The 19640-nt window shown below is 47.4% G+C and overlaps 2 protein-coding genes across 4 annotated transcripts in view; both read right to left on the bottom strand.

Annotated features, from left to right (window-relative positions):
* Positions 1 to 832: 832 nt before the first annotated feature.
* Positions 833 to 6387, bottom strand: LOC123356398 (PSMC3 interacting protein). The gene is made up of 8 exons (XM_044999637.1): positions 6232 to 6387; positions 5140 to 5246; positions 4585 to 4674; positions 3781 to 3892; positions 3403 to 3548; positions 2537 to 2590; positions 1572 to 1631; positions 833 to 1386 (listed from the first exon to the last, which is right to left on the bottom strand). Exons 1-8 carry the CDS (start codon positions 6263 to 6265, stop codon positions 1327 to 1329), a joined length of 663 nt encoding a protein of 220 aa, XP_044855572.1. The 5' UTR covers positions 6266 to 6387; the 3' UTR covers positions 833 to 1326.
* A 324-nt stretch (positions 6388 to 6711) lies between these two features.
* Positions 6712 to 19640, bottom strand: part of RETREG3 (reticulophagy regulator family member 3) — a 23216-nt gene continuing 10287 nt past the window's right edge. For all 3 annotated transcript variants that reach the window (XM_044999906.1, XM_044999904.1, XM_044999907.1), the window contains exons 3-10: positions 18757 to 18787; positions 16649 to 16775; positions 15722 to 15806; positions 15147 to 15284; positions 14517 to 14596; positions 13768 to 13900; positions 11361 to 11808; positions 6712 to 8890 (exon numbers count right to left, since the gene is read on the bottom strand). In XM_044999906.1, coding sequence (XP_044855841.1) covers positions 8803 to 8890; positions 11361 to 11808; positions 13768 to 13900; positions 14517 to 14596; positions 15147 to 15284; positions 15722 to 15806; positions 16649 to 16775; positions 18757 to 18787 — 1130 coding nt within the window. In that variant the 3' untranslated portion in view covers positions 6712 to 8802. The remainder of the gene's footprint in view (positions 8891 to 11360; positions 11809 to 13767; positions 13901 to 14516; positions 14597 to 15146; positions 15285 to 15721; positions 15807 to 16648; positions 16776 to 18756; positions 18788 to 19640) is intronic.

Below are 19640 nucleotides of genomic sequence, written 5' to 3'. Positions count from 1 at the left end.
TGCATTTCTTTCAGTTTGGGTATGGTAGTTTCTTGGTGCTGGTTGTCTGCCTTTCAAACACTGAAGCAGGGGCATAATGTTTCCATTCAATCAAGGAAATATTCTTGGTGGTCTTGGATTTTATAAGACAAAGCACTTCTACAAAGCTTGCATTGTCAGTCCAAATGCAGCATACAGCCCCATGGAAGTTCAAGAGTTTGTTTGCAGTGACGTGTCTAACTGCTGAAGTGAACTGTACACAACAGGGGAAGCTGCCGCTAGGCCTGTACTCAAGCACAGACATGTAACTCTTGTAAGATGTTGCTTTGCTGTAAGGAAAGCACCCTGTTTGCAGAACCGATAGCCTGTGCTGTTTACTAATAAGTGGCATGTGTATTTCTCAAAGGACATTGCTTTTTACAGACCTCACTCAGGTGGAAATGAAATATTTTTCTATCATGAAAAGTAATTATAATAAATTTTTGCTAAGCATTTTAAGGATTGTCCCCCTCAGTTTGTTTATTTCTGACACAGAATCGCTGGGTTTGCTATGAGAGGTGATGAGGCAAGGGCCAATTTTCCAGAAGTGACTAATGATTTCAGGATGCCCAGCGTGACCTCTTAGCCAGTGTTATGGCAGCTGTATTGGAACAGCCCTCCCCACCTGCTCATCTCCTGTTATCTGGGTGCCTGACTCCGACTGTTCTCAAAGCCATAGTTAAACCAGACTGGAATACAAACCACCTCCCTTTTGTGAGAGCAAAGCGGCCAAGATTCCAGACAACAGTCAGGAAGCCAGTCTTGCTACCGCCAGGACATGCAGGGTGAGAAATAATTATGGAAGAAGCAGGGCTAAGATGAGACACAGTGGTGTTTAATGACTCACACTCCTGTATACAGCATTACGGCATGGTAGATGCTGGGGGAAGCATTTCCCACCCTCCCTATTAAATACATTGAGATGCTAGTACATCTCTACACAGTTAAACAACTAGTTTCTTTCCCATCTCCTAGACACTCCTTCCCTCCCTTTGCTAGAACAAACTCACCTACTTGCTGGCAATCCAACACACCCCGAGCCCAGTGGAGAGGCACCCTCCCAACTGCTCATTGCAACAAAGGATAATAGAAACGGGACTCCACTGCAAATGAGAATATGATGGGGCCTGGAGCTGCCTCAACCCCTCTAGCCACCCTCCTGACTGCAAAGCATTTTAAAACATAAACATACATAAAAGACGCAGGACAAAACCAAGCCCTACAAACAGTGCAAGTTTCAGAAGCGGCTTCTGTTGGGTTCCACACTGGCCAATTTTCTCCCTTGGAGCAGAGGCTCCTGTCAGCAACTCAGACAGCCACCGGCAAAGTGACATTGTAATCCTCATCCGTCTCTATCCCAACTTCCTCCTGCACAAGAACAATGCAGCCTCTTTACCAAGAGCACAAGGGAGAGTTAAGCTGGCTGTACAGCACAGAGAGAATTCAGAAACAGGGCCCTTTCCAGCACTGTGGGACTTGCTGATGGTTACACTTGCAGCAGAATAAATACGGATTTGTGTTAGTCAAAGGCAGGTGGAGATGGTCGTACTTACAAAGAACTGTTTCTTGCTTTTGGGGTAGCCCTCCAGAATTGCATCAAGTAGCTCAGTCGCCTGGTAAGACAAAATAATTTGAAAGAATATTTAGCTACATTTCTTCAGGAAACAGACACATTAAGTGAAACCTGGGCAAGCTCACCAGTGGGACAAGCCTAAGTATGCAGCTTAGCAAAGGCTAAAGCATTAGCCCCCATGGTCACAAGCAGTGAGGCTTCCTAGGGCGCATGCCTGCCTTGCACCCCTCCTCAACAGAGGCCATTACCCAGGCTGCTGAAGTCAGGTCTCCTCCCAGTTAGCCATTACACACTAATGAGAGGCTAATGGCCCCTACCAGACAGCTGTGGGGCTCCTTTCACCCCATATATTTCAGGGCTCTAAGTGATAACAATCTGCTTTGCTGCAATCACCCACTGGTCCATTGAAAGTGGCAGTTTGGGATCACTATTCGACTGTAAACCCCCAAACAAGATGACTCTGGTGAGTGACAGAGGGAGCTGCCACTGGAAAGCCAGAGAGGATGGTTGGGAGCTTGTCTTGCTATGTCCATACATTGGAAAGCAGATATCAGAGCCCAGGAAGAGGTCTCCCTGCCAGGATGGCTGCTTTCCCAGCACTAGAAACTATGGGATGGAAGCTGGAGAACAGCAGCATTAGAGTGGGGAGAAGTGGCCTTGTGGTTCCTCCTCCTGGGTGACACCAGAAGGGCCCAGGCATCCCCACTTCAAGACTAGCATAAGCTGAGTGTGCTACAGAGGTTCATATGTCAAGTAGTTCTTGGCTACCTTGGCAGCAGGCTATGGAAGCAAGATGCTCAGTTAGCACAGGCCCCTAGGGCTGCTCCATAAATCATTAAGTCGCTAGCATTTTTTCCCTGAACGAAACACCATGTCGCCTCTTCGGTATCATTGCCACCACCCAATGGTGCCCATCTACCCAGTATTCATAATAAAGGTCGCTACCATTCTCTTCCTCCTTCTCCATTCTTTACAGTACAGCTTTTTCTCGTTGTAAACCTGCAACCAACAAGACTGAGTGAGTAACATTAAACCCAACCACTCCCTAGTGTGAACCAAGGAACTACTGCTAGGAGGAGAGGCCAGGCCAGAGCAAGATGCTTATTTAGTGTTCAAGACCATCACACAGTGCAGGCAACTGTCTGACAAATAAGCTCTTTGGCAGTGGGTCTCCTTTTAAAATGGATGATTTGAGAGGCTAAAATGTTGAATTTCTGTATTAGTAAAATGACAACCCAGAGCAAAGGGCTGCAGGCAAGAGTCTCTCAGGAACCAGCCTTATAGCTGCTCCGCCTAGATACACACACAACCTAAGGAGGCACACAGTGAAGGGTCTGCTGAGAACATTAGGGAGCAGGACATTTCCAACGACATCAGACTCTGGGATTGGCTCCATGCTGGAGTGAGCCATACTTAAAGCTGACCAGCACTGCAACATGCCTGGCAGGTAATGCCAAGGTAGTGTGATCAGACTTCAGAGATGAGGCCACAAAAGCACCACCCTAAGCTATGAACAGGAACATTGGGAAGTTAATTGAGAAGAGGACAGTTTGTGCTGGAGTTTCAAACCCCTCCCACAACCACTCCAATTCTTCAGTGTTTCAAAACGTCTGTCAGCATTCTAAGGTGCCTTTCATCCTCACATTCAGACACACCACCTGCTTACAGAAACAGAGGACCCGTCCAGAAGGGACAAGCTATTCCCTGTCTACATCTAAGGATACTTTATTCAGCATTTTGTTAAGACAAGTAGCATTGAGCTGGGCTCTTGGCTGCTGTGTTCAGTGGCACAGCCCCTTCCAGCTCTTTACCTTCTCTTTTTCTTCAGGAGTCACATGGTTGGCTGCAGATTTAATTCGCTCCAGTTTCTCTGTGTAACTGGCACAATCTTTTTTTAACTCTTCAATCTCTTTAATCATCTCTGGGGTTGTCATTGAGCCATTGAGATCCTTCAGTTCTGGAATGGAATCGCTAGTTACCCAGGGATGCCCACAGCTAAAGCTCAACAGCTAGCATTAATGTCTGCATGACGCCACGCTCCATGCTGGCACCACAGTGCGATGCCTCAAAACACACGCTCCATGCTGGTGCCACACTGCACTGCCTCACACACACTCCATGCTGGTTCAGCTTCAGAGCTACTCTACTTTGAAATAAACCTGGCAGTAGAAGTGGAAATTCAAACATACCTGATTCCATATGGCGGCAGCTCTGTTGAAGGGTTTGTACTTTTGAAGAAAGCTCTGAGATTTCATTGTCCAAGGCTTTAAGCTCAGAGTCACTCACTGTGGGAAACTGATCCTGAGAGAAAAGAAAGATGATGCATTATGAATTACAGAAAACAGATGTTCCCTGGACAGTCACCACCTCCCATTTTTGACAGAGATCTTAGAGACATTTGTTTCCATGACAGCTTGCTGCAGTTCTCGAGATCAGCCATACACAATGTGCTCCTAAAGGTATCATCTCCATTGGTTACGAGGGGATGGGAAGAGTGCTGATAAATGGGCTAGAATGGCATAGCTTTGGTCATTGTTAATATTAACAAAATTTCATATTTATTACATTATAGTCTAAACTGGTGACATTGTCTAGGATGTTACAGACACAGCAGGTTTTATGTTATTGAACAGCAGAGTGCTGGGTTCCTTTAAACAAATAATCCAAAGTAAAAGGAAGAACCAAAGCATTTGAATGGAATAAACGCAAAACAGCATATGTTGCTTTGAAGTGTGAGGAAAGCCGCAGGTGCCCATATAAACACACATACTGGAGTCGCCTAGTGCATTTTGTGCTGAACCACTATGTAAATAAAAGCTTCTTCACAGTGTCTCCTCTGTGCCTGATGCAGCACCAAGAGTGCTGTCAGCACATTAACATAGACCGCAAGGAAGGCCGTGCCTCGCCAAAGGGCTTTACTTGAGGCTGGGCTGTTTAGTTTTTCACTCAACATTGTTTTTGTTTCCTAGGGAAATTGAACAGATTCATCTCACCTGGTCTGGAAAGTAGATTTTCTGTTTCCCATAAGCCTTCTCTCTTATTTTCCCTTGTTGAGCCAGCTGCTCCAGTGCTTTCACCACAGCCTGATGCAAAGAGGAACAGGAGTCCACATGAGAACTGGACAGAGCACCAGAAAGCGACCCTGTGGACTAAGCTGGGCAGGGGAAGAGATGAACTAGACAGACCTTAAGGGCTGTGTGTGTTGTTACAGTTGCAGAGATGGTATCTGCCCATGCAGCCAACCATCTGTGCATCTATCCAAGGGGCTCTCGCTGCCACCTACCAGCTGCCTGTGACATGGGTTGGTGAGAGGCTGGGGATTTCTCGCGCTGCTGTGGGACAATCTCTGGGGAAGGGAGGCAGTGGCAGAGTGAGCTCCCACCCATCTGGCGTGGTCACTAACATGCTCCCTACCAGCTTCTCGCTTGGGTGGAAGGCTCTGACCCGCCTTGGTGCCACAGGGGCCTTGCTCCAAGCAGCCAAGGGGGGCGGGGGGGAAGAGGCAGAGCCTCTATAGATCCGGGCAGGCTCCTAGCTCTGCGTCTCACCGTCTTGCCCAGCCCATGCTCCCGCTGCAGGTTCCCGAAGGCGTCCTGGGCGCTGTGTGGCCGATTCTGGTCCCGGAGGTAGCGGAGCAGGATTGCGGCAGCTCCTCCTGCAGGGAAGAGAGCGGGACAAGAGGCTCAGCGCCAGGGCTTGGCCACAGCAAAGTCAAGGGAGTGCGGCCCGGCCCTTGGGAGGGAGCCAGGGCTGGTGGGGGGTGGTCCTTGGGGAGAGGGGGGGGACTCTGGCAGGGGGGAGGGGGTTGGGCGGGAGTGAAGGGGGCCTGGCCCAGCGGGAAGGAGAGTCAGGCGGGGGGGGGGGAGTTGGCCCGACGGGGGAGGGGAAGGATCAGGAGGGACGAGGGGGCCCGGCCCGGCGGGGGAGGATCAGGCCGGGGGGGGGGCTGGCCCCGCGGGGGGAGGGACGAGGGGGCCCGGCCCGGCGGGGGAGAATCAGGCCGGGGGGGGGGGCTGGCCCAGCGGGGGGAGGGACGAGGGGGCCCGGCCCGGCGGGGGAGGGTCGGGCCGGGGGGGGGGGGCTGCCCAAGCGGGGGGAGGGACGAGGGGGCCCGGCCCGGCGGGGGAGGATCAGGCCGGGGTGGGGGGCTGGCCCAGCGGGGGGAGGGACGAGAGGGCCCGGCCCGGCGGGGGAGGATCAGGCCGGGGGGGGGGGCTGGCCCAGCGGGGGGAGGGACGAGGGGGCCCGGCCCGGCGGGGGAGGATCGGGCCTGGGGGGGGGGGGGGCTGGCCCAGCGGGGGGAGGGACGTCGGGGCCCGGCCCGGCGGGGGAGACTCAGGAGCGGGGGGAGGCCCGGCCCGGCGGGGGAGGGTCGGGCCTGGGGGGGGGGGGGGCGGGCCCAGCGGGGGGAGGGACGAGGGGGCCCGGCCAGGATCAGGCCGGGGGGGTGCTGACCCAGCGGGGGGAGGGACGAGGGGGCCCGGCTCGGCGGGGGAGGATGAGGCCGGGGGGGGGGGCTGACCCAGCGGGGGGAGGGACGAGGGGGCCCGGCCCGGCGGGGGAGGATCAGGCCGGGGGGGGGGGCTGGCCCAGCAGGGGAGGGGGGGGCGATGGAGAAAGGGGGCGGGGCCTCTCCTCACCTGCCGCCGCGGGGCTCTCTCGGACCTTGCTCATCCTCTCGGTCTCTGTGCGGGGCCCGCGGAGAGGGAGGCGGAAGCGGAAGGAACGCAGCCCCAGCAGCCCGCTCGACTGCTGCTATGGTTACCGTCCCTATTTCCGGTACGCAGCCCTCGGTCCCCTTTCCACCAATCAGAACGCGCTTCGGCTGCGGGGGGCGGGGCGGAGCCTACGCGTGAGCAATTTGACAGGAGAACTGGGCTCTGATTGGTTAGCACACACGGTGCCTGGGCCGTGACCCCCATGACCTCTCCCCTCCCCGCGGGCCCCGCCTCCTGGCCCAGCGCCAGGGGAGAAGGCGCCGCTCTGCGCCCCATTGCCCCGCCCCCCCCGGTAGAGCTGCCCCTGCCCCTGCCCCACAGGGACGCTCCTTGGACGAACCGGCTGTTTGTTTAATTCACCTGCCCCCAGCCCGGAGAATAACCAAAAAAAGAGACAAAAACTAAGTTTTTATCAACATTTTACTTAACTCACTTCAAAAAACTGCAAACTGACAAATGGCTATAAACGTTCACAACGGTGGCTACTGTAAACACAAAGGATGATATTGCCACACCACTGATCTCAAACCCAACCCACGGAGAAGTTACAACGCACTGCATGCTGGCCTAGGCGAGCCTGGGGGCGTATTGTTTCACTAGAAACGTCACTGATGTTGTGACTACTGACTTCACATTATTATTTGGCAAAAAAGGGCAGGGTGGTATCATCTGTCTTAAAACGCTATGCTTTAAAGTCATGAAATTCTAAACTAATGAACTCTAGAGATGGAGCAACTTCAGCTGGAACTAGATGCTTTCACAGTGGATATGCTGGTCTACAGAAAGTTTCAGTTAAGCAAATTTACACGTTTTCACAAGTTACTAAAGATCTTGGAAACTCCCAGAGAGCCATTCAAATTTAAAATCACAAGATTCCCCCAAGTTTCACATTGTTCACAAAACCAGGTGAACTCTGCTCCCAGCGTGGGCTACAAACCTGATTTGGCATTAGGTGGAGTTACAAATTTACACTTTTGGTGGGGACCACAGCACAGAGGTCCCTACATTTTAACCAACTAAGAAAAAGCAACCTGTTTCAAAGTAGCTCATTAATGTGGGGCACAGCATCTGTTAATGCTACTAGAACTTAACAGGCCCTGCTCCAAAAGAATGTTAAAAAGTTAACAGAGGCTATTTTCAAACATTTACTGCTGCAGAGGATTCTGCATTTCCATCCTTAGGAAGCAGCAGCACTTCAGTAGAATTTTTTTTTTTGGGAGGCAGTGGGGGCGAGAGACTAGCCAGGTCAGGAGTATTCCAAAGATTTATACTTAAGCAGCCCTAGTATCACTTGTGCCACAGCTGAGAATAGACAACCCTGTTTGTTACAATAGGTTAGCTCCCCCTTTCTGCACTGCAGCAAAGAAAGCACTTTGACCTAGAGGTGCTCATCACCCATCCATAGTTATATATCATTTGGAGGGGTTCTGCCACAAAAGTCTGCAGAAGGTGTTGGTTTTCTATCTGGCCCTACAAGACAGGTAGACTGCCACTAGTAAAGACAGAATATCCTGGGACCAACACTGTTACAACACTGTATACTAGTAAAGACATAACTCATAAGAATTTTCAGAGATTTAAGTGGAGTACGGCATTCTTCTTCAGCCTTAAAAGCCATGGTGATGATTACACAATGGACAAGGAGGGCTGTAATGAGTATGGAAATATGGATCCAAAAATTCACAACATGGTGTGTAGGAAGCTTCGTTTTGGAGTCTGCACTGGTAAAAGCAGTGGAAATAGTCTGGGGAAACCTACACTGCTCATCATGGATTGGTTTATTTTCTCCTCCTTGACCGCCCCCATAAGAGGCTAGTAACTTTTAAATAGGAACGATGAAGTATGGAGAAGTAAAGTTACTTGCCCGGTGGCAGAGGCAGCCATCCGTAGGAGAGCCATGCTCAGAACACCCATGTCCTAGCTCTGCTCGTACCACAACACTCCCCTATAATGCCCAGCCTTTTTGGAGGATTGGGGTCAAAGGAATGGCTGAAGAAATGAGTCTGTGACACAGGAAGTGTCGTTAGTGCTTCAGGGAATAACTGGGTGTTCACAGACTCTTAAATCGCTAGTAGATGCATCTGAAAATAGACTAATCATTAGCACTGAGCATTGTTTTTTCAGTTCTAGTTTTGATTATGCTGATTGCTTACAAATAGATGCAATTAAACAGGGATCTTTCAGAGACCACCACCACTCTACTTGTTTTACCCTGATTTGATACAATTAATCTATCCAGGTGTCTAATAAAGCCAACTGAGTTTAGAGGACTTCCTCTGACTTGGGGAGCTGCAAATCTTGTTTTTAAGTACTTAGGGACACCAGAACTTCTGAACAGTTTTACAGCATGGTATTAACACCAATGTGGAGTGTAAAAGGCTGATTTCATACACGGTTGTTCTTCCTCACAGCAGAGAAGAGGAAACAGTAGGAAAAAGGCAAGATCTCACATAAGAGTTAAATACTTTTTCCGGGATTAAAAAAGTCAACTTGTCACATTGGTACCTGAAGTTTGAACCTCTGGTGCTGTAAGTTACTCATGCAATAGCTGCACAGTGAGAATCTATTTTCTTCAAACAACCTGCAAGACATTAAGACTTAATGACAAGGTTCATTTCAGTGTTTGCAAAGTGCTCACATAGGGCTTTTGTTTAATAAAACTACGGCATGCAAGTTTGCATCAGGGCTTTACTAAAGCTATGCATGCCTGGGCTCCTGCTGTGCTTGTTCCAGAATCTAGTGCTTGACATTGTAAGAGGCAGCTCCTCTTCCCTATATCATAGGCCTCCCATCACCAGTTCGGAAACCTCTCAACCCCCAAAGTGAGACTGACAACCTGTCCAGCGTGACAGATTAAGATCTGCTCTCTACACCCATTCCATGCCCTCGGTGAAAGGTAGTTCCAGTAACATGGTAGTTTCCTGCAATATGCTCCTCTTACATTAAAGAATTATTCCCAGAAATTCCCTTACCAATAAGAATTAAAATTTCACTAGATCAGCTGAGGAGGACACCATCAGAGCCTTGTAGATGAGCAGAATGACTATACTAAGTAGATTTTAGAATCTAGTCCCAGGTTAATGGTTTCAAACAATTTAAAGTGCTAGTTAGTGGCTCATTTAGTTATTGCTCTCAAGTGATATGGGGCAGATTCTAGTTTTTGCGTGTGTTAATGTAGCCTGCAAGCCAAGAGAAATGGCCATTTACTGACATGAAAGCAGTAGGCAGTGACAGACTACTGAGAAGGCAGCCTACACAAAGCACTTTCTGTAGTCATATCCGTGGTACTGGACTAATCCCAGCCACACTGGATACCGCAGCACTGAGGCAGGAGTGTTGTCAGAGGCAGCGAGAAGCAGGTCTGATAGTAGGTAAAGGGCACAGATTCTTTTCGAAGCTCAGTGAACAAGATCTTTGTATTTTTAATGAGAATTTTAACACTGTACAATAGCCAAGTATATACAGTGTCCAAACTAACCCAATTAAGGATTTGGGGTTGGAGCTATTTCTATATTTTGTTTTCAATGCCAATTTAGGCCCATGTCCATTTTGGTTATTATGGGGTACCCTTGCTGCACCATAGCTAAGGTTGATTTTTATCCTACCAGGTTGATTTGATACTAATTATGGATAAAACATCCTTAGTTTTTTCCTTATTCATAACCTAGAAAGGTCACCCAATTCCTGAATTTAAATCCAATACCAGCACATGTCCATTTTATAGCTTAGATTTCTATATGGCCATGATTTCCAGACAGGTAGTCTACATTCAGCCTAACTTTGACTTAAAAATGCACAAATAAAATGAAAGCTAGAATTGAATTGAACAAGAGAATTTCCCTGAAGAGAGAAGCTGCTTGCTGCACAAGTGTAATCGGTATCAATTTCTATGGCTTAGAAAAGCATTGGGAAATTTAGGGACTGGATGGCTCAGGCCAGTCAGTTTACAGAGCCTCCCCTTCAGGTTGCTGGCTCCAGTCTAAAAGTGACCAAAATAGTCACCATCTCCCAGTTGTTTGGTGGCTTGTGTGACACAAGCTGGTAGCCTAGTGGACAGGTGTCCTCCCTGCACAATACTGCCTCAGACTGGGCAATGTCACAGAGGCCAAGAACTAAATGGGCCATGGAGACTGAATCCTCTCCACCCCCCCTCAGGCAGTCCCTCCACAGCAGCTCAGGAGTTCCATGCCAGGGCAGGGTATGGAATGTAGTATTGCTGTTGCCCAGGTGGTAGCTGCTCTAGAGTAAAGTGGGAGAATTTAGTTCTGCAGAGTGTCAATCCAGCACTAAGCCCCTTCCTTTTAGAAAGGCAATGCAATAGCGGGTGCTGCACCGATGCTCCCCCAAGGACTGGGACCAGCACAGTAGAGGAGTTATTGCCATTATGACTTTTATAAACTAGCGTCACTGGAAAGCTTGAGTTTTGATGGGGAGCAATATGAATTATGTCATTACTTGTGAGGAAACTGCTTTTGCCATTAGATTGTTTTTTCTTCCCAAGACAGCTGGATACTGCTGAGGGAGGAGGGAGAAATGTCAGTTGTTTTTAAGCGTGACTTAGGAGTAGGGATTTTTTTTTTTGTTTTAAAGTGAAAATAGCATAATCCAGGTTTCTAAGAGGAAACCAGTCCTGTTCACCTTCTGCTGAGTGTCCTGGGCTGGTGCAAGAACATTCCTAACGGAGACTGAAGTCTGTCTGCCAAGGGGCACTGGAGCTGCAGACACACTCAGCAGTTATCGTTTCAAGTGAGCAGGTTTGGTTTAGGGCAAGGAGCATCACAGTAGACAATGCAGAATGATGTGTGGGTGCTACTGGGGCTATCGCATCAAAAGCCTCTGCCCTGTGAATGACCAAAGCGTGGTTTATTTTGAAATCCAAGCTAGCCCTACCGATTCACATCACAGTGATGTACCCAGCCAGGATTGGTTGCCGTACTATTTGTACCCACAGGAGACAAATTTAGATTTCTGTACAACGCTTTTTCTTCTGAAGATTCCCCTCTGCTACTCATGACAGAAAAATCAGAAGGAAAGGAAGTGTGATTGCTTACTGGCCGCGGGAGCCAGCTGGATCCAGCTGGATCAGCTCTGACTGATCCAACAGTTCAAAGTCATCCCCTTCTGCATCAGTGTCCAAGTCAGAGCTGGAGGTTCTAAGATAGGTTTTTGTGCCTCTCTGCAGATTGTCACTGCATACAGGGCCTGGCTGAGAGGCTCCTGACAAGGCTAATTGTATCATGCCTCTGGTGACAAATCCAGCTAAGTTATTTGTAAGATTGTGCGCAGAGGGCAGTGCCCCTAGTAGGAGCGCAGGGACAGCTTCTTCTTGGTCATACGGGTGACGCAGATCTTCCATGCCCTGCGAGCGGTAAGCAAGGCTGGGAATCCCAATGCTGGTGTCATCTTCATCATCTATTCCAGTCACCTCTGGATTTATGGAAGGGAAGTCAGGGAGATCCCTGGCAAAAGATTCTTCAGGGTCACTGTGACCATCAAGATCTAGAAGGGAAATAGAAACAGCTGTAAGCTTAGAGCACAGACTATCCTAACCCATCAGGCGAGTGCCACAGACAGTCTCATACGGATCCCCTGCAGAGTTCAGCCATCTTTGATGGAAGAAACCATTGTCCTGGCCCCCAACACACCACCCGCTTGCCTCCTCTGACCAAGCTACACATAGTGTCACTTTTCTTTGGCAGGCACAACAGAGGAAAGTTGCTTTCTTATCCAAGAGAGTGAGGATACTGCAGGGGACAGCTATTGCGGAGAGAACGCATGTCCTCCCAGGCTTCTTTCACCGTCAGCCAGCAGAGGGTGCTCAGATGTTGAACCCTCTGAGATTAAGGGCTCAACTATAAGAGTATATTGCACTGGTTTTACTATAGGTTAGTGGTTCCCAAACTTTAGTAACCTGTGAACTCCTTTCACTAAAATGTCATGTCTCGCGAACCCCCTCCTAAAAATGAATATTTCCAGGGATTTTCTCCTTTACCTGAGTATAAATTATAAAAGCAGTGATCTTGGAAATATAAAATTTGTTTTTATGACATGCTTATTATACACTATTATTATTTATCATTACAGTATTTTTATTACATTATGAAAACGGCAACACTCTTTCATAGCTTGTATCACTTTGAATAAGCCTGTTATAAGACAAGGCTCCTATGTTTCATCAAGGAGTCTCAGATGTGAAACAGCAGGAAGGTATTTAAGAAGCCAACTCAAGTTCCTCCTACACAAGCATTCAGGTCTTGAGCAGTCCAGGCAAACAACGCACGTTACAACAAAGCTTAAACTTGTTCTTCATAATAATTTAACAAACAATACTAGCTGCCTATTTAATTTTAAAAACAGCAAAAATTATCCAACTCCCTTTCCATTTCTTATGAGTCTTGAAGTTTAAATCTCCTCAGTGAGATAGAGATGTTTGCTTTGATCTGCTTAGCTCTTGGAAGTCCAGGGACTCTGGTCTACTGGCCCCATAACAGGGTCCCTAGAAACAGCTCAGTCTGCCATTAGGGAATTTTTCCAGCCCCAAGAACCCCCTGTAACATTTTGTGAACCCCAGTTTCGGAACCACTGCTATAGGTGTTGCATTTTGAACTGATTTAACTAAACTGGTACAAACCCCTGTGTGGACACTCATCTTGGTTTAAATCAGGCTTACTTCAGTTTCTCTCAAGTTAATTAGGAACTGATTAAGGTAAACCAGAATAAGCATCTACCCAGGAATTTGCATGGGTTTAACTGCCTTAGTTTAAAAGGACACCTTTAGTTAAACCAGTGCTACATTTCTATATTGAAAAGGCTTAGATCAGGGGTTCTCAAACTGGAGGTCGGGACCCCTCAGGGGGTCGCGAGCTGTCAGCCTCCATCCCAAACCCCGCTTTGCCTCCAGCATTTATAATGGTGTTAAATATATAAAAATGTTTTTAAATTTATAAGGGGGGGTGGTCACACTCAGGGGCTTGCTCTGTGAAAGGGGTCACAGTACAAAAGTTTGAGAACCACTGGCTTAGATCATCTGTGTGCTGCCCTGGCAGACACTTTCTAGTCAGACCATCTTGCAGAAGGCCTGGTCTGACGGCTCACATTCCCTCTTCGGGTAGCTGTAAACAGAATATGAATATTCCTTAACGCAGAGAATTAGCTGCCTCCATTCACTAATGGTGTGAATAGGAAACATGCTAATGCGGTCACTTTGTACCAGCATCAGGTTATGCTGCTCTTCCCAAGCACTCTGTGCCATATCTAGGCACCGTACGTGGAAACTGGATCTATTCAGACAGGACAGTGAGCTCATCATCCTGTGGCAGGTAGCAGGTGAACATTATACACCAGAGCTCAATTCTCAGGGAATACATCTGGTCTATTGTCCTCATTTCAGAGTGGTGCATGCTGAGGAGGGAAGAGTAGAGTCCCTTTGCCTTTAGGAGGCTGTTTCTTCTCTCTCACCTTCAGATCCCTCAGTCAGTGGAGTTTGTCCCCTTGACAGATTAAATGTCCCATTCTCAGTGTAGGAAACTTCAGCATCTGAATGCTCAGAGTCGGAGATAGTCAGTTCCTTAGCAACTACAGAATCATCCAGCTTTGAAGCAGAGAAGAAAACACAGTTAGAAGAACATCAGCACTACTGGCTAAGATTGTTTCTGTGCTCCAAGCTAGAAAGATTCTGATGACCCAGCATGACAGGCTCCCACTTGAGACTTGCTTGCTGCTTTGCTACCCCTAGGCGGGTGAAGGAGGGGCATTAGTCCCTATGGTGTTGGAAGAGGAAGGGGTGTGGGGTGCTGGCTCCACAATACCCTGATGGCCAATTCAGGTGCAACATCTGGCTTTGGACAGGATTCGTAGCAGGGGTGTGGAAAAGGTAACAGATGTACCTTTGGGAGCTGGGTCCTTCAGACTGAAGGTCTGGAAAGTTCAAGCTTTTAAGATACACAGATAAGATGTGGATTTAATTAAGTGGGCTGGGAGCACTGCAGCCAGACTAATCTCGGAGCACAGGAAGGCTTGACAGTGTATGAATGCCTGCAGCCAGACTCTGCCCAGATATTCCTCTCCACCTGATACCCTATGTTTGGGGCCAGAGAGCATTCCAAGGCTGCAGTTTTATCACAAAACTGATTCAGACACCACAAAAGCCATCAATGCACTGGAGGCTTTCTTGCTTGATTTTGAAATTTGCAGAGATGCCTGGTTACCTTGGGACAGAACGCAGCAAGTTCTTCTTCACTGTCAGTCCCAGCATCAGCAGGCTCCTGGTTCAGCGCTTGCTGGCGCACTGCCATGAGTCAAAGCAGAAATCTCCCATTATTGCCAGGGCAGACAAGGCAACATTTAAGCATAACATTAGGCACAGCAGAAAGTCACTTCAAATGTAGACCAAAGGGTGTCAATCTATCACAGATCAAAAAGCTGTTGTGTTAAACGGGGGCTCTCTAGTTCTGGTTTGGGCTGTTGCGGATCTAGTGCCAAATGGAAGATGCTCAGCAGTGACCTCACATTGGAGAGAGATGCTACAGGCAAAAAATCAGCTTTCAACAAGCAGCACTTAGTGCCCTTGTGTTCCCATAGCGGAGAAAGGGGGAAAGGCTGGGAGCCACTGGGAATTTGTAGAAAGCTCTCATCTGAAGCAGGGACCCAGTGTAGTTGCACAGCTTCATCTCTGTGGAGGGGCTGCGAATATTTGACCAGAGGACTCGACATGAATGCTGTACTACACATGCGGTTGCTGTCACGCCCCATGATTGGAGGTTCATATCAGCAACTGTTTGTAGATTTCAAGGGCCGGCTGTTTGTCTGGCTAGTTTCAGACACTCTTGGAGTCTTACATTGCTTCACTCGTTGCTTTGACATCATGTAGCCTCGAACACTGAAATCCAACCGCTGCAGAGCTGGCTCCAGCTTCATGTACATGCGCTGCCCCAGTCTGTGGTACACTGCGAGAGGCCATAGCAGGATGAAGAGCACTGAGGTAAATGGGGAAGCTGGTTAGAAACCTGCCTGTGCTACTTAACAGATCTGTCAATCAAGTGTTTTGGGATGCAGTACAAAGATACAAGACTCAGTTTTGCTGTGCTGTATGCACACAATCCAATGCATCAGAAGCTAGGCAGAGAGCAGTGCAGATCTGTGCCGACTGACTAGAACTAAGATAGCAACCAACACACTAGAGCACTTCGTCCATGTATCTGCCTAGACAGACATGCACATAGAGCCTGTTTGGGGCTAGCTGGCCAATCTGTCCCAACACTTTAACATTCTAGCACAAGAGCAACGCCATTTTATATTATATTTGTCAGAATTTTAGCCCTTCATATCAGCTGCACCTTTGAGTCTACATTAGCGATTCTGCCCCAACCCTCTGTATACAACACCTTGTTTGACTGAGGAATATTGTACTTACGCATAAGGTACGAGAGCAAGAGTCCAGGAATGTATCGGCCCAGAACAGCCAAGAATGTAAAGACTCCACACACTAAAAGGCAAAACTGGAGGCATAGGAGAAAGCATGAGTTTCCATAGCATTAAAATAACCCAATCAGGTGATTTCAGCTGGTGTAACTGGATTGTTTTCTAGAGAGTTCCAGCCAAGAAACAACAGCTCAAATATCAGCAACACTGTTTGGATACTCCAGTCTTCTTAGGCGATCCTATTTCATCAGGATAGGTACCAAAACAGTCTCATTTTCAGAGTTTTTGTCTATCATCCCAAGACACCTTGGCAATTTAAAGAGAACTTAAGTTACTGCTCACTGCTATAGGCAGGGTAGGATTCTACAATGTCTGTGCTGACAAGCAGATGTAAGGTTGTGGGAGACGGTCCCCTCCAAAGGCGGGAGTAGGGGCATGTTTCATGAGGCTGCGATCACAGTAATAAGCATCTAAGTATTCAGCCTCTTCATACTACCCATACAATCGCAGTTGTCACTAGGCTAACACTGGTTCTATAGGACTCGAGGGGGAAAAAAAAAGATTCTAAAACCACTTCCTGGTTTGTTTTTTAAGTTATTAAAAGCCAGACTCAGGGAAAGAACTGTGAGGTTAATAGCAGACACTTCAGACCAGTACCCACAGAAGGAACAGCTACATTTACTGCTAAATAAAACAAAATGAAATTAACAAGCAAAGTTGCCACCTCCCCGCCCTGCTCACTCCTACATTCGATCCCTTCCCACCTCCCTTTTTCAAAGTGGGAGCTCTTCGGGGGCAGGGAACATCTTATGTTTGGAATACTTACCCATTCTGGATGCTCCTGCAATACACAGAGTGGCTGTCTGCATCAAAGATTAGATGCCGAGTGTTTAGTTTGCCCAAGCAAGTGTGCTCTTACCTTGCCTGGATTTTGCCTTTTGAAAACGAAGAGATTCCTTAAGAAGGTGACCCCAGTAACCCATCCATCAGCTAAATGGTGACACAGCTCCGGCACACTCAGCAACTGAGGGTGAACATAGCCCCAGCTACAGAGAAGGCAGAATAATTAGTGAGCAGGTGTCTACTGAGCCACATGGTGTTACTAAACTGACCTTAATATAGGGCACTCTTCACCTCAGAAGCATTGTTTCAAGACCACTTCCTCCCCCCTCCACCAGCTGCCCAAAGTCTGGAAGACCAGACCTAGTACTTGGAAAAAATCAAATAGCTAGACCCATATGCCATTCAATATGCATCCCATTTTTCTTTAAATTACAGACAGCTAATAAATTAGCTGAGTACTGCAATTAGAATGCAAGAACTTGCAAGTTGTTGGACGTCAAAGGCAGCTGGCAGGTCCCATGTTCTGCAAACTCCCATAGCAATCACATGCATCCGATTAGAGCACACAAGGATTTTGGGGATCACTAACACAGTTTAGAATGAGCTGCAGTGAAATGAAGGAAAGCCCTGCTTGAAGTTTCATCTTTTAGTTCAGCTACAGCTGAGGCAGGGGGATTTAGCCAGTACAGTAGAGTTATTTCTTGGTGTTTACACCTCCCCACTCCCTGTAAGAATTCAGTGCCAAGTTTCCAAGGAGCCCTGTGACCTGGTTGGTGGAAATTTGTTGTCGCTTAACCTTAGGTCACATGGTATCTGTGCCTTCGGAAGAGCACTTCCTCCTGTGCCAGGTCACTTGCAAGAGAGGCGTGCTTTTCTGACACTTGATTAGGCGGTTTTCTAACATTTGAGGAGTTTTAAAATGTAACTTTTGAAAGATTGATTTAGCTATTTAGTGCACGTGAACAACAGAGCAGACAAAAAAAGCTAACAGACTATTAGGAACCATTAGCAAAGGGATAGATAAGACGACAGAAAATATAATGCCAGTATATAAACCCATAGTACACCCACATCTGGAATACTGTGTGCAGTTTTGGTCGTCCCATCTTAAAAAAAGGCATTAGAATTGAAAAAGGTACAGAAAAGGGCAACAAAAATGATTAGGGGTGTAGAACAGCTTCCACATGAGGAGAGATTTAAAAGACGAATAGTTTAGCTTAGAAAAGAGATGACTAAGGGGAGATACGAGAGGCCTATAAAATCATGAACGGTGTGGAGAAAGTGAAAAAGGAAATGTTATTTACCCCTTCATATTACACCAGAACCAGGGGTCACCCAATGAAATTAATAGGCAGCATGTTTAAAATGAACAAAAGTGAAGTATTTCTTTGCACAGTCAACCTGTGGAACTCATTGCCAGGGAATGTTGTGAAGGCCAAAAGTACAACTGGGTTAAAAAAAAGAACTAGATAAGTTCATGAAGGATAGATTCATCAATGGCTATTAGGCAAGACAGCCAGGGACAGAATCCATGCTGTGGGTGTCCCTAAACCCTGACTGCCAGAAGCTGGGACTAGACTGCACGGGATTGACAGATTGTTTATCCCCTCTGAGACATCAGGCATTGGCCACTGTTGGAAGGCAGGATACTGGGCTAGACAGACCATTGGTCTGACCATTCCTATGTAAGCTGAGCCTGGAGAGAGGAAAGAACTGATATGAAGGACGAAATCCCAAGAGAGTTCTAGTTTTGTTGTTAATGCTGCACTCAGGGTCTCACTAACTACCAGGGAAGCCTGCAGTGCATCCAGCTCTGGTCAGAGAAGTTTGACAAATTTCTCTTGTTTCAAGGACGGTTATTCTGTCACTTGCAAGGAAGCTCTCAATACACTTTAAAGGCACCACAAAACTTCTTTAACATAGTGGGGTTTTTACAAAGATGACATGAACATTATCCCCATTTTACACAAGAGGCTGTGGGGGCAGGGAGAGATTCAGTGACTGGCCCAAGGTCACAACAAAAGCTTGTGGCAGAGGCAGAAGAGAACCCGCACTCGATGCTTCCTCTGAAACTGAGCAGATATGACAAGCATGTGCAAAAATGAGTAAATTCTGTCATCGTAACAAAGTACCAACACAGCAGCAAACAAAACAAAAAAAAGGGATTTAATTAGTGTTCCATACCTCTCATTGTCCGATTCATCAGATCTTGCCACTAAAATATTAAGAACAGACACTGAATTAGTTGCAAGGAATTTTGCAGTAAGAATGTTTAGCTAATGGGAATTTAACTAAATCTTGTATGAGGTTGAGAAACAACCAGTGTGATTGATAAAGGTAATTAACCAAAAATCTGTTGCTCTGCATCATATTCTCATAGGACAGCCTGAAACAGCCCTCCTCTCTGTGTCACAACAGGTACCATTAGAGAGAGTGAGTGGATGGCTATTCTGTTCTGCAAATCACTAATAGCTCATTTTAGTCTTAACCAAAAGCAAGAACTACCAGTCCTGTTTCAACATACAACCTACACACCTGTTACTGAACTGGGTGTGCTGAGGGATGGACAATTTGCTCATGATCTGGAGACATCCAGGAAAGCCTTACTTCCTGGACTGGAGTTGATAAGTGAGCCAGGGACAAGTTAGCTTAGAGAACTGGCACAGCTCAGGGCTACTGCGGGACTTGAATATACAACCCTCAAGATACGTAGAAACAATTAGCCTGCCTACCTTCCAAGAAAGGTGATGCCAGAAGCTGGCAGTGATTCCTATGCCTCAGCTTGTGTTGTCTCTTGGAAGACCATATTAATGCTTACTACCTAACTTCGACTAGCTAGCCAGGGAGTTACCCCTTGGGAGCCTGCAGATCACACACCGATCTGTTTTTAGATGGAGAATGGGCTGTGCATCAAATCTTATCCTGTGTTCAAGGCAAGGATGGCGGAGTTCTGCGTTAGAGCTGGTGATTTACTAAACACTTTGGTATTCAAGTAACTGACAGTTCTTGAAGATTCCACCCCTCTCAGAATCTCCATAATGAGGCTGGGCCTCTGACAACCACCATTT

This window comes from Mauremys mutica, chromosome 25, assembly GCF_020497125.1.
Source record: "Mauremys mutica isolate MM-2020 ecotype Southern chromosome 25, ASM2049712v1, whole genome shotgun sequence".
Taxonomy (NCBI): domain Eukaryota; kingdom Metazoa; phylum Chordata; order Testudines; family Geoemydidae; genus Mauremys; species Mauremys mutica.
Note: the sequence above shows the minus strand (reverse complement) of the source record. Positions and strands in the feature narration are given on the sequence as shown.